This window comes from Panthera leo, chromosome C1 (assembly GCF_018350215.1).
Source record: "Panthera leo isolate Ple1 chromosome C1, P.leo_Ple1_pat1.1, whole genome shotgun sequence".
In the NCBI taxonomy this organism is placed as follows: domain Eukaryota; kingdom Metazoa; phylum Chordata; class Mammalia; order Carnivora; family Felidae; genus Panthera; species Panthera leo.
Window position 1 is genome coordinate 103,108,407 of NC_056686.1, and position 13,482 is coordinate 103,121,888.

Here is a 13,482-nt window from a genome sequence, read left to right on the forward strand (position 1 = left end):
CGATAGCTCCGAGATGAGAGTGGGGTTGGAGGGGGTGAGGAAGGAGCCGAGGTGAAAGGTGGGGTAGTTACTTAGTCCTCTGTGTCTCCTTGACCTGCTCCTAGAAACTGCTTCTTCCTGATTTGGGCTGCCCAGCTGTATCCGGCATCTGATCTCTCTTTATTATTTGTCTCTTTTAGTAGCCCTAAGTCAAAGCAGGAGGTGATGGTCCGTCCCCCTACAGTGATGTCCCCATCTGGAAACCCCCAGCTGGATTCCAAATTCTCCAATCAGGGTAAACAGGGGGGCTCAGCCAGCCAATCCCAGCCATCCCCCTGTGACTCCAAGAGTGGGGGCCATACCCCTAAAGCACCCCCTGGCCCAGGTGGGAGCATGGGGCTGAAGAATGGGGCTGGAAATGGTGCCAAGGGCAAGGGGAAAAGGGAGCGAAGTATTTCCGCCGACTCCTTTGATCAGAGAGATCCTGGGACTCCAAACGATGACTCTGACATTAAAGGTATGTCTATAAGATCTTTGAGACTCAGAGGGAAGTAGGTATTCCCGAGGGAAGGCCTCCGCCATTGCTGGATGCCAGAGAGCCTAATAGCAGCCGAGTGGGGAGAGTAGGTATCAGACTCAGGCGTTGTCACGGCTTATTAAGAGGGAACCATTTCTTCTCATTTTCCTGCTCACTGAAGAGCAGTGTGGAACCACTTTGTTGAGGAGCTCTTGCTCTTGATGATGCAGGTGTTCTGGGGGTTACAGTAGGACGTTCCGTGGTCCTAACCACGTTCTTATGGATGTGTCTGGCCTCCGTGCTATTTATACTCCAGAATCAAACCAGCAGCTCCAGCCTGTCGACCCCAGTGGCCCGCACTTGAGCAGTTTTCCTGGCGTCCCTTCCTTTTCTCTGTCAGATTCACCCTCTAAGACGTGGGTTTTGTGCTCTCTGGCTCCCACCTTGCCAGCATTGTAGGCACGAGGGTTAGCGCTGGCACTAGTGTGGGTTTGTCCCGGCTGATTTCAGTGTGGCAGGATGAGTGGCTACGTTGGGGGAGACATAGGGGAGGCCCCACAGTGGAGCCAGCCAGGAGGAATGTGGGACCAATGGCTGTGGTTTTAGTTGTTTTTCCTCCTAGTGTAAAACCAAAAATCCTAACTGTAGGCCAGAGCATGAAGTTAGCATTCCAGGAGAGGAAGTGTGAGCCCCCAACCCAAATTAGAGATGAAAACCTGGTGACTGTCCCCGTCTTTCGTTCCTCCCTCGGGTGTTTGTGGGGAGGCCTGTCATGAGTGCCAGCGCTGTGCTGGGTGCTGGGGGGCCACGGTCAGCAAGATGGATGCAGCTGCTGTCCCTGAGGATGTGAGCGCACCTAGACGGCACATCGTTAAACGATTACAATCAAATTGGACAAATGCTGAAATCAGAGAATGTGGGGGCTATGGGTTCAACCCACAGGGGCATCCAGTCCAAGAGGTTCCAAAAAGGTTTCCAGGAAGGAGGGATGTTTGCGCTGATATCTGAAGGATGCGCCCTATAGAAGTAAGGAGGTGGGGGAGGAATGCTTTGTAATTCATCATTTCGGGGCAAGTGTGTTGGAGTTTTTAAAATTAGAGGTCTCCTGTTAGCAAGGTGCCTCCTCCTTGAAATTCTCAAGGTGGGCTTGTGCTATATAAATGCTGGCAGAAGAAGTTTTATTCTCTCCGTGACGCGGATCTTTTCATTCTTCTAGAATGTAATTCTGCTGACCACATAAAGTCCCAGGATTCCCAGCACACGCCACACTCGATGACCCCGTCAAATGCTACGGCCCCCAGGTCTTCCACCCCCTCCCATGGCCAGACTACTGCCCCAGAGCCCACACCTGCTCAGAAGACTCCCGCCAAAGTGGTGTATGTGTTTTCTACTGAGATGGCCAATAAGTAAGTTAATGGCTGTGTCTTGCTGTTGGCATGGCTTGTGTGTTTGGACACCTAAGTTCTTATTCCCACTGAGGACTACTCCTTCCCCCCTCCCCTAACCTGTGTTATGATCACTTAAAGTTAACAGGACAGAAAGGGGTAAAGTAAAATAAAATATTAAACCTCCCTACCCTCTCTCCCCAGAGGCAACCACTAATGATACTTGGGCTTTCCTTCCAGAAGTTTTTTATGCTTGTAATATACATCTAGATCTTTTTTAAACATAAAAGAGATTAATTACACAATATACACCTTTCTGTGATTTAGCATCCTTTTTTAAATAACACAAGTAATACAGGTCTATCTTGGAATAATTAGAAAATATGAATAACTAAAAAGAAAAATCTGCCTGGAGTTCATAGAGATAACTACGGTGGACGTTTTGGTACCTATGTCTCTGGTGGATGGACCAGCAGATTTTTTACTTATTTAATTTATAAAGAATGTGACTATACCTTACATACATACAAAGTGAATTTTGACAGCCTTAGAGTATCATTAGGTATTGTGAGATTTCGTATTTGTGGTTGGGATTTTGAACTAGGATTCCATAAAAACACACCTACCACAGGACATTGGTTTGAAGGAGAAAATCTCAGGTTTTTTACATGCCTGTTTTGAGATTTGCTAATGGCTGTCATTAGATTTCAGAAGTCTGGTGGTAAGTGATAGACACAGATAATGAAAACCCTGTGTTTCTTGATTCTTATTCAACATTTCTGGTGGCTGTCTACACGGAACGCCTTCCTTCCCCTTGTACAAGTTCAGTCTGGGGTTAAAACGTTTTGGAATTACAGGTAGTGAAATAGAAGCACGTCCTAGCGTATGCATCTCTTTCGTCTCTGCAGAGCTGCGGAAGCTGTGTTGAAGGGCCAGGTTGAAACTATCGTCACTTTCCACATCCAGAACATCTCTAACAGCAAGACAGAGCGAAGCACAGCCCCTCTGGTAGGCCATTCTGGAAGTGGAGTGTGGTTTAAAGGCTCTACAGCAGCTGTACAGGTGGGAGACAGTGAATGTCATTGGCAGGGAGGGTAGTCTTGATGGTGTAAGCTGCATTCTGGACACCTAGTCCTGGCACTGTGTGGCTTCAGGCGGATCGCACTGTACTGGCCTTTTCTTTTTTTTCTTTTTTTTTTTTTTTAATTTTTTTAACATTTATTCATTTTTGAGACAGAGAGAGACAGAGCATGAACGGGGGAAGGTCAGAGAGAGAGGGAGACCCAGAATCTGAAACAGGCTCCAGGCTCTGAGCTGTCAGCACAGAGACTGATGCGGGGCTCGAACTCACAGACTGCGATATCATGACCTGAGCCGAAGTCGGACGTCCAACCGACTGAGCCACCCAGGCGCCCCTGTACCGGCCTTTTCTATCAGCATGCTGGTATACTGATGGATTACTGGGAGAGAAAGACACAATAAAAAAGGAGTTATGTGGAGACCTTAGATTTCCTTCATGTTAACTAACCATCTCTGGGAAAAGCTGACTTCAGACCCTGTGTACGGGGCAGGTTTCTAAAAACTGACAAACATTCTTGAGTTAGTTGCAGAACAGAAAAGGAATAACTAAAGCCACAGTCCTGGAGCACATGCTGATAATACCATAATTACAGTCTCAGTGACTTTCAGAATGATCCTCATGTATTTCAGAGTGAGAGGACCATTGAGTGCTTTTAATCGCTTGATATTTCCAAAATTATAATAAACGTTAGTCTGTTTCCTGTCTGGAACTTAAGTGCCTGCTGCAAACCACATTAGAAAAAGCATGCTATGGTTGCTTCAAGACAGCGTTCCAGATGGAACCAAAAGTTATTTCTTGGGACAGGTGTTGGCGAGTGCCGTGGGGACACTAAGAGGTTCCAGACACAGTCCCTGCTTTCAGGAAGCCTAAGATCTAGCGCTGGGTTGGGTCTTCGACATGGGAACAGTTAAGTGACATTAAATGACTGAAGTGACAATTCAAGATAAAATAAAGTTTTCATCTATGTCGTTTATCAACGAAGCCCCTCTCTGTTGACATAGCAGAGCTTGGGCTTTGTTAGACTTAGAAAAGGCATTTCGCGCTGCTCATACATCTCTGCTAGTCAAGAAGGATAGAGGTGGACATACATAATATTTAAATTTATATATATATATATATATATATATATATATATGTTTTTTAATTGATACTTAAACCTTTTAGACACATATATAATGCTTAAGATTTATATTATCTGGAATGCACAGGGTTCGTTGTAGTGCAGACTAACATTTGATCGATTGGATGACAGATTGTACCAGTTTTCACCTCCACCTTCTCCGGTACTGAAATGAGTCAGAGAAGGAGCTGGAATTGGGAATAATCAGATTGCCGTTGCTCCAAATCTGAAATCGAAAGTGGCACTGAAGTGCTTCCTCTGTTCTGGTCACATGACAGAGTCCATGCCCACCCCCCCAACAAACAAACAAAACCTGGCCACCAAAGGCAAACTTAAAATGGCACTGGAAGGAGGATGAAGGTGACCTCCGCGCTCCAGTGAGGGAGGCGGGGACATGGAAAACACTCGGAGCACACAGAGCCCTCGCAGGTTTAGCCAGCCTTCCCCGAACCGGTCTCTGTCTGCAGACATATGTGTGTGGCTACCTGCAAGCGAAACATTTACATACATATTCACAGAACGGGAACACCCGAGGATAGTCTTTGTGTTTATGCAACACAAACTGTTCCATGCGGAGATACACATGACGAGTCGTGTACAAATGTGCACACAGGGAACCATTCCAGAGAGTCAGTGGGGAGGCAGGGGTTTGGAAACGCAGACTGGATTAAGTGAACAAGTAGGAGCGAATGAACATCAAAAAACGGATCATGCGGCTCCCTAGAGCCTGGCGAAAGATCCCTGAGCTGAGGTTTGTAGGCAGGGCCCTTTGGTTCTCCTCCAGTACCTCCCACAGCACCAGGGTGTAGACCCAGGACACACACGTCCCTCTTCCAGGCACTAACAGCATCCTTGTCACCTGCTGCAGGACTTAGTGTAGCGCTGGTACTTAATAAATAATAACGAGGCTATCATCCAGCCTATAGAAAGGGCAGTCCGCCGTCTATTGGAAAGAACAGACCGAGAGACACCATGAGCTAGATAGCCTCAGATTTCTCCACGGACGCTTCCTGCCTGCGGATTATCTTACTACAGTTAATGTACAAATTCTTATCGAATATGGAATCAGTGATCACAAACTGAAAACAGAAACCAGAGATGTCAGGCCCCCTGGAAACTCAAGGAGAGGAGTACTTAGGTAGTCCCCCTGCCAGAGGAGACGCCGACACTGAACGGCCTTTCCTGCTTCCTCCAGCTGGGAGGGTACAGAGCTGTCAGTGACAGGGACTTTCTCTTTCGGTTGAAAACATCAGCCCTCTTGATTGACAGTGAGAAGTCTGCATACCCAGTCGTACTTTCGGGGAAAAGAAAAGGTGTTAGGTACAGCCTCCCACATACCAAGAAACTAATCTCTCTTTGAATCAGCAACACACGGTACATGCGATATCAAACCTGTTCCTCGAAATAGATACTCAAATGTATTCACTTTGGCAGAGTGGCTCTCCCCCTGGCATGCTTATAAAGTTATTGAAACCTGATCTTCAGCACGGGAAAGAGGATGCCATTTGACAGTAAAGGGAAAGAAAAAAATCAGAACGTCCCCATGTCCAGAGTGGGGCTGTACAGCAATTGTCAGAGTAGATTTATGTTGTGGGGACAAATCCTTTATAACGTGCCTTGCCTTTTTCATCGCCTCTTTGTACAACTTACCAATGATTTTTTAAAATCTCGTTTGTTTTCAGAACACACAGATATCTGCCCTTCGGAATGATCCGAAACCCCTCCCACCACAGCCCCCAGCTCCTGCCAGCCAGGACCAGAATTCTTCCCAGAATACCAGGCTGCAGCCGACCCCGCCCACTCCGGCACCAGCACCCAAGCCTGCTGCACCCCCGCGTCCTCTGGACCGGGACAGTCCTGGTGTAGAAAACAAACTGATCCCTCCTGGGGGCAGCCCCGCCAGCTCCACGCCACTGCCCCCAGACGGTACTGGGCCGAACTCGACACCCAATAACCGAGCGGTGACCCCTGTCTCCCAGGGGAGCAGTAGCTCTTCAGCAGATCCCAAAGCCGCCCCACCTCCACCAGCGTCCAGTGGCGAGCCCCCCGCGCTGGGAGAGAACCCCGATGGCCTGTCTCAGGAGCAGCTGGAGCACCGGGAGCGCTCCTTACAAACGCTCCGAGATATCCAACGGATGCTTTTCCCCGACGAGAAAGAATTCACAGGAGGACAAAGTGGGGGACCCCAGCAGAACACTGGGGTATTAGATGGACCTCAGAAAAAACCAGAAGGGCCGATACAGGCCATGATGGCTCAATCCCAAAGCCTAGGGAAGGGACCTGGGCCCCGGACAGATGTGGGAGCTCCATTTGGCCCTCAAGGACATAGAGATGTGCCCTTTTCTCCGGATGAAATGGTTCCACCTTCCATGAACTCCCAGTCTGGGCCCATGGGACCTGACCACCTGGACCACATGACCCCCGAGCAGATAGCTTGGCTGAAGCTGCAGCAGGAGTTTTACGAGGAGAAAAGGAGGAAGCAGGAGCACGCTGTTGTGCAGCAGTGCTCCCTCCAGGACATGATGGTCCATCAGCATGGGCCTCGGGGCGTGGGCCGAGGGCCTCCCCCTCCATACCAGATGGCCCCCGGTGAAGGCTGGGGGCCGGGGGGCGCAGAGCCCTTTGCTGATGGGATCAGCATGCCTCATTCTCTGCCCCCGAGGGGCATGGCTCCCCACCCCAACATGGCAGGGAGCCAGATGCGCCTCCCTGGGTTTGCGGGAATGATCAACTCTGAAATGGAGGGACCGAACGTCCCCAACCCAGCATCGAGACCGGGTCTTTCTGGAGTCAGTTGGCCAGACGATGTGCCAAAAATCGCAGACGGTCGAAACTTCCCGCCTGGCCAGGGTGTCTTCAGTGGTCCTGGCCGAGGGGAACGCTTCCCAAACCCCCAAGGATTGTCCGAAGAGATGTTTCAACAGCAGCTGGCGGAGAAGCAGCTGGGCCTCCCCCCGGGGATGAGCATGGAAAGCATCAGGCCCAGCATGGAGATGAACAGGTTGATCCCCGGCTCCCAGCGACACATGGAGCCTGGGAGCAGTCCCATTTTCCCTCGAATACCCGTCGAGGGCCCTCTGAGTCCCTCTCGGGGCGACTTTCCGAAAGGAATGCCCCCGCAGATGGGCCCTGGTCGGGAACTGGAGTTTGGGATGGTTCCCGGTGGGATGAAGGGAGATGTCAGTCTGAACGTCAACATGGGATCCAACCCTCAGATGATACCTCAGAAGATGAGAGAGGCTGGGACGGGCCCTGAGGAGATGATGAAGTTACGCCCGGGTGGCACAGACGTGCTGTCTGCTCAGCAGAAGATGGTGCCCCTGCCGTTTGGGGAGCACCCCCAGCAAGAATACGGCATGGGCCCCAGGCCGTTTCTCCCCATGTCTCAGGGTCCAGGCAGCAACAGTGGCTTGCGGAGTCTCAGAGAACCAGTCGGGCCCGACCAAAGGACTAACAGCCGGCTCAGTCATATGCCAGCACTACCTCTCAACCCTTCCAGTAACCCCACTAGCCTCAACACCGCTCCTCCAGTGCAGCGTGGCCTGGGGCGGAAGCCCTTGGATATATCTGCGGCAGGCAGCCAGGGGCACTCCCCAGGCATCAACCCTCTGAAGTCTCCCACGGTGTGCCAAGTCCAGTCACCAATGCTGGGCTCGCCCTCGGGGAACCTCAAGTCCCCCCAGACTCCATCGCAGCTGGCAGGCATGCTGGCGGGCCCGGCTGCTGCTGCGTCCATTAAGTCCCCCCCCGTCTTGGGGTCTGCTGCTGCTTCGCCTGTTCACCTCAAGTCTCCATCACTTCCTGCCCCGTCACCTGGATGGACCTCCTCTCCAAAACCTCCCCTCCAGAGTCCCGGGATCCCTCCAAACCATAAAGCACCCCTCACCATGGCCTCCCCAGCCATGCTGGGCAGTGTAGAGTCAGGTCAGTACGCTCGCGTCCTCACGGTCGCCCCTTGTGAGCCAGAGATTGCAAAAGCCTGGTTTATGCCCTTTGAGGAAGCCGGTGTCCTGACTTGATGATGCAGCTGGTGCCCGGAGACATGTCTCTGAGCTCTGCACTCGGAGGTGCCCTCTGCCGAGACGGACGTATCTGTGGCCGTGTGCATCGTCGGTACTTCCACGGGGTTAGGCACAGGCGTCCCATCCTGGCAGAGAAACACGGCTCTCAGGGCAGAGTATGTGTGTCAGATGGGACTGTTAAAAGGAAGAGGAGAAAATGGGAAGTATTTGTCATTTCACAGACAAATTTACATTTGCACGGTGAACATGTTGGTGAAATAAAATGCCTTAACGGTGGGTAAATGTGGCTGCTTTAAATACTAGGCCCGCCCACTGGAGGGGCTGCCCTCAACATCCACAGGCTCTGAGTATAATCCTAAGCACAAAGGGGAGGCCGCTGAGAGATTTGAGTGGTTCTCGTAAATACACGTTGGCCACAGAAGCAGTTCCCAAAACCTCTTTGGTAGACTGCTGTTCTCACAGATCAGCCGCAATTTATCAGTATTTTCTTCCCAGGAGAAGCTCTCACTGATGATGGTGGTTTTATGAATGGGACCAGAGGTGGTCCGTGGAAGATGAGCACCGAGGTGTAAATACTAGGTCCGCCTTGTCCCCACTTGAGAAAAACTAGACTCCGAGTAAGATAGAAAACATATACTACCAAGTTAAAGCGCCCCTCTCCATTGGTTAGCGGGTCATGAAAGCAGGACGGTGGGACAGCCCCCTCAGAACTTTTTTGTTCAAACACTTTGGTTGTGGAAATTAATCAAGAGCATGTGTAGGGTTGGTGGCTGGGGTCAGATCGCTAGTCTGGCTCCACAGCAGACTAAATACCGGAGTTGAATTTTGAGTTGTGATCGGCAAGGGAAAGACCTGCTTATGTCGTGTTCTTTTCAGTGAAATAGTTGTCCGTAAGCCGTGTTTTTCCCAAGCTTCAAGTTCTGTCTGAGGCATTCTTGGTGTGTTTGTCTTCACGTCTGCTGATTCGTCACCTCTGTATTACGCTGCGGTCTGCCCTCTGCACACACACAGATCTTGACTAGAAGACTGATGATTCCTGTCCCGGGTCTAATAACACTGTCCTGTTCATCTGTCGCTTCCCTGGCCTTGCTAGTTCATAATCATAGGCCTGATAGCCTTCAAGAGCAATCTAATTCCCTGCCTGTTTTTGTTTCATTTTGCTTTCTTCTAGGTGGCCCCCCACCTCCTACAGCCAGCCAGTCTGCCTCTGTGAATATCCCTGGAAGTCTTCCCTCTAGTACACCTTACACCATGCCTCCCGAGCCAACCCTTTCCCAGAACCCACTGTCTATTATGATGTCTCGAATGTCCAAGTTCGCAATGCCCAGTTCTACCCCTTTATACCACGACGCCATCAAGACTGTGGCCAGCTCCGATGACGACTCCCCTCCAGCTCGCTCTCCCAACTTGCCATCAATGAATAATATGCCAGGTAAGCAATCAGGATGGAAGCTAGGATACGGAGCCCGTGTTAGACAAAAGAGAGACTTCTCGCGTGCTTTGTCGACAGCTGCAGACCTCAACTGGTGGAGGTGCAACGAGTTGAGAAAGAATACCGTCGATAGAATTAAAGTGTCTGCACTAGAGGAAGATAGCAATTTTGTATTAGTTTGACTCAGTCCGCGCTTATTGGAAAGCAGATTTCTTGACAGTTCTTAGAATGAACTTATAGAAGTTCTGATGCTTCTGTGTGCCTGGATGGGTTCGTTTTTCCCTTTTTGTGGTGGGGGGGGGGTGTCGAGGGTCAGAGTAGGGAGGGTCCTCCTGGAGCAAGACTGAAAGCAGTTTCCTTTTAACATTCTGATTGGATGTCTTTAGTTTTTAAGTGTTTTTCTGGAAGGGCAGCCTCCAACTACAAGCAGCCACGGGATTTGAGATGGTGGAAAAGCCCCTATTTCCTAGCAAGCACCGTCCTTACCATACTCAGTAGTAATTCCACAGAGAAACCAAATACTTAAATGTCCCAGAGACTATAGTAGAAACTGCATGCTTTCCCTCTCTGTTAAAAGCTATGTTTCTTTAACGTTTCATACACCCTAGAGTGTGAAATGCTCTCTGAGTAAGGCAGTCTAAAAAGATAATGCTAGATGTCATTTGGTAAAGGCCTGTTTGGTTTCCTTGTTATTATTTCTGATTCTTGGACTTGTAGGACTGATTAATCCTCTTTCTCCAAAGAGGACCATACTTACTTCAGACAGATTCTTTTTTTCTGTATGAAATGTCTCCAATGAAGAGGACTACACTGGTTTGCATATTAATTTGTAACTTTTCACACAGGAGACTTTCTTCCTGGTTGTTTTCTACACACTCTTACGTCATACAGTTTGACACTCAAAATATAACCTCTCGTAGAGCTGTTGGGTGTCTGTGCTCAAAAATGCATTTCGATCTTGTTGAGGGCAGGGACTCCGTGACATATGTTTTCCCAACAGAGTACCTTGCACGTTTGACTTTTTGTTGTTGCTGATTGGATTTGTTGTAGTTTTTCTAAGTTGCTCTCGGTTAAGGTGATTCCTTTGATATCTTTATTTTTCTAGGGATGGGCATTAATACACAGAATCCTCGAATTTCAGGTCCAAACCCCGTGGTTCCGATGCCAACCCTCAGCCCAATGGGAATGACCCAGCCGCTCTCTCACTCCAATCAGATGCCCTCTCCGAATGCCATGGGACCCAACATACCTCCTCATGGGGTCCCGATGGGGCCTGGCTTGATGTCACACAATCCTATCATGGGGCATGGGTCCCAGGAGCCTCCGATGGTACCTCAAGGACGGATGGGTTTCCCCCAGGGCTTCCCGCCAGTACAGTCTCCTCCACAGCAGGCTCCGTTCCCTCACAACGGCCCCAGTGGGGGGCAGGGCAGCTTCCCAGGAGCTATGGGTTTCCCAGGAGAAGGCCCCCTTGGCCGCCCCAGCACCCTGCCCCAGAGTTCAGCAGATGCAGCACTTTGCAAGCCTGGAGGCCCCGGGGGTCCCGACTCCTTCGCCGTCCTGGGGAACAGCATGCCTTCGGTGTTTACAGACCCAGACCTGCAGGAGGTCATCCGACCTGGAGCCACCGGAATCCCGGAGTTTGATCTGTCTCGCATTATTCCATCTGAGAAGCCTAGCCAGACACTGCAATATTTCCCTCGAGGGGAAGTCCCAGGCCGTAAACAGCCCCAGGGGCCTGGGCCTGGGTTTTCGCACATGCAGGGGATGATGGGCGAACAGGCCCCCAGAATGGGACTAGCATTACCTGGCATGGGAGGGCCAGGGCCAGTGGGAACTCCGGACATCCCTCTTGGCACGGCTCCATCCATGCCAGGCCACAACCCAATGAGACCACCAGCCTTTCTCCAGCAAGGCATGATGGGACCTCACCATCGGATGATGTCACCAGCACAATCTACAATGCCCGGCCAGCCTACCCTGATGAGCAATCCGGCTGCCGCCGTGGGCATGATTCCCGGCAAGGATCGGGGGCCTGCTGGGCTCTACACCCACCCTGGGCCTGTGGGCTCCCCAGGCATGATGATGTCCATGCAGGGCATGATGGGACCCCAACAGAACATCATGATCCCCCCACAGATGAGGCCCCGGGGCATGGCCGCTGACGTGGGCATGGGTGGATTCAGCCAAGGACCTGGCAACCCAGGAAACATGATGTTTTAAGCTGCTAAGATTGGATGTGCCGATCCTTGTCAAGATGAGATTCCGGGTCCTGAGAGCTGCCTTGAGGGAGTTCCGGGAGTGCTGTTGGTCAGGCAATAGGAGAGCAGAGACCCGAGGGCTGCTTTGGGGGAGGGGGGAACTCGAGAATGTATGGATTTACCTGAAAACAAATGATTCATTTAATCAACAGGTGTGTTTTTTTTAAGATTTATTTTTTAAAAATTATTTTTGTGGACTTGGGTATCCCATGATGGCACCTACTTTTGGGAATCTGTAGCCTGTGCTTCGAGAATTGCCATCGGTCATGTGTTGCACCGTTCTCTGTATGTTTACGTCCTTTGGACTGGCTTCTCCCAGGATTCTTTTCTGGTTTTGTTTTTGTTTTTTTGTTTTGTTTCGTTTTTTTGTTTTTGTTTGTTTTTTTATTTGCTTTGGGCTTTATTTTTTTGTGTACTGTACTATATTGTAAAAGGGATTTTAGCAGAGACTTTAGTCTTTGGGACAAGAGGAGAACAGGAATGCTGGGCCGTTTACTTTAGGTGGAGAATCCGTCTTCAGACCTTTGGACTATTTTCTTTCAACTCCAGTGTATAGAAAAAAACCAAACTACGACCTCAGAGCAGAGTATTAATGAAAAGCACAAAAAAAAGGAACTAAGTTCAGCGAGGGGTGGGGGGAGGGGGGAGATTTTTCTTTTCAAAAATAATGAAGCTTAGGACGTTTGTTTTTCGGTTCGAGTGCTCTCCGGCACGGTCTGTCTCTTCCAGTCTGCAAACCCACCTTCACGTTTTTCTCTCAGTTTCCCTCTCCTCCCCGCCCCCCCACCCTGCCCTCATCTCCTTGGTTAAGTGTATCTCCTTCTCCCGTGCCCCCGCCCCCAACTGGTGACCCCTGCTTTCCTCCTCTTTCCCTTTGGCAGCTGCAATACACGGTGTTCTTTTGGGGAAGTAAATCTAATGAAAGCCTCGCCTTCCAGGCCGAGCGTCGTCCCGGTTCCGCGAGGGAAAGGCCTGTGCTTGGGATGCTCGGCGGTCTTCTGCTCCCTTTCTCTTCTTCCCCAACACGCCCTTCCCTGCCCACCTTGTTTTCTGTTCTCCTTTTCTTAGGAATTCCCAAGTGAATTTTATCGATGTGGGAGTGGAACAGATGCTAAAAGCTATCCAGGATTTCGTTTTTGTTTTTGTTTTTAATTTTGTGGTTCCTCCCCTGCCCTCCCCCTCCCATGCGTAAAACGTTCTGTGTAACCTCCATTAAATTTGGTACAAAACCACTCACCAGAGCTGTGGTGTCAGAAAAATAAAATATATTGTTTCTTACAAAATCCAATTGCCTTTTTTGTTCATTTGGGTTCCTGTGCTGTTTGGTATGGGGCATGGTGGCTGCCAAGTGGCCCAGAGGGTTCCACCTTGTAGGGAGTTGGCTGATGAGGAAAGGAAGGCTAGCAAAGGCTACAGCGGCCCAGGTGAAGCCTCTTCCCTGTGGACGAGGCAGAATGAGGAATAAGCCCCCGAGGATTTATCCTGCCAGAATGGGTCCTGTCCTAGTCGTGAAAGCCAGGCAACCCCCCTCCCCAGTGCTGAAATTCACCTCTTTACCAGAATGGTCTTTCCCAGGAATTTCTGTGAGAGTCAGTTTAATGGCGTGAAGTAATTAAGGCTGAAGGTAGATTTGCAGTCATTTGCATAAGCTGTGAAATGTCCTGGATCTTGTTAAGGCAACGCAT

The 13,482-nt window shown here is 50.2% G+C and overlaps 1 protein-coding gene across 6 annotated transcripts in view; it reads left to right on the forward strand.

The window, feature by feature from the left end:
- BCL9 (BCL9 transcription coactivator) overlaps positions 1 to 13,082 on the forward strand; it is an 84,641-nt gene extending 71,559 nt beyond the window's left edge. For 3 of the 6 annotated variants that reach the window (XM_042953690.1, XM_042953691.1, XM_042953689.1), the window contains exons 5-10: positions 180 to 496; positions 1,713 to 1,902; positions 2,790 to 2,943; positions 5,765 to 8,006; positions 9,276 to 9,536; positions 10,642 to 13,082. In XM_042953690.1, coding sequence (XP_042809624.1) covers positions 180 to 496; positions 1,713 to 1,902; positions 2,790 to 2,943; positions 5,765 to 8,006; positions 9,276 to 9,536; positions 10,642 to 11,759 — 4,282 coding nt within the window. In that variant the 3' untranslated portion in view covers positions 11,760 to 13,082. The remainder of the gene's footprint in view (positions 1 to 179; positions 497 to 1,712; positions 1,903 to 2,789; positions 2,944 to 5,764; positions 8,007 to 9,275; positions 9,537 to 10,641) is intronic. The other 3 variants (XM_042953692.1, XM_042953693.1, XM_042953694.1) reach the window with 3 other exon arrangements.
- The last annotated feature ends 400 nt before the right edge of the window (positions 13,083 to 13,482 follow it).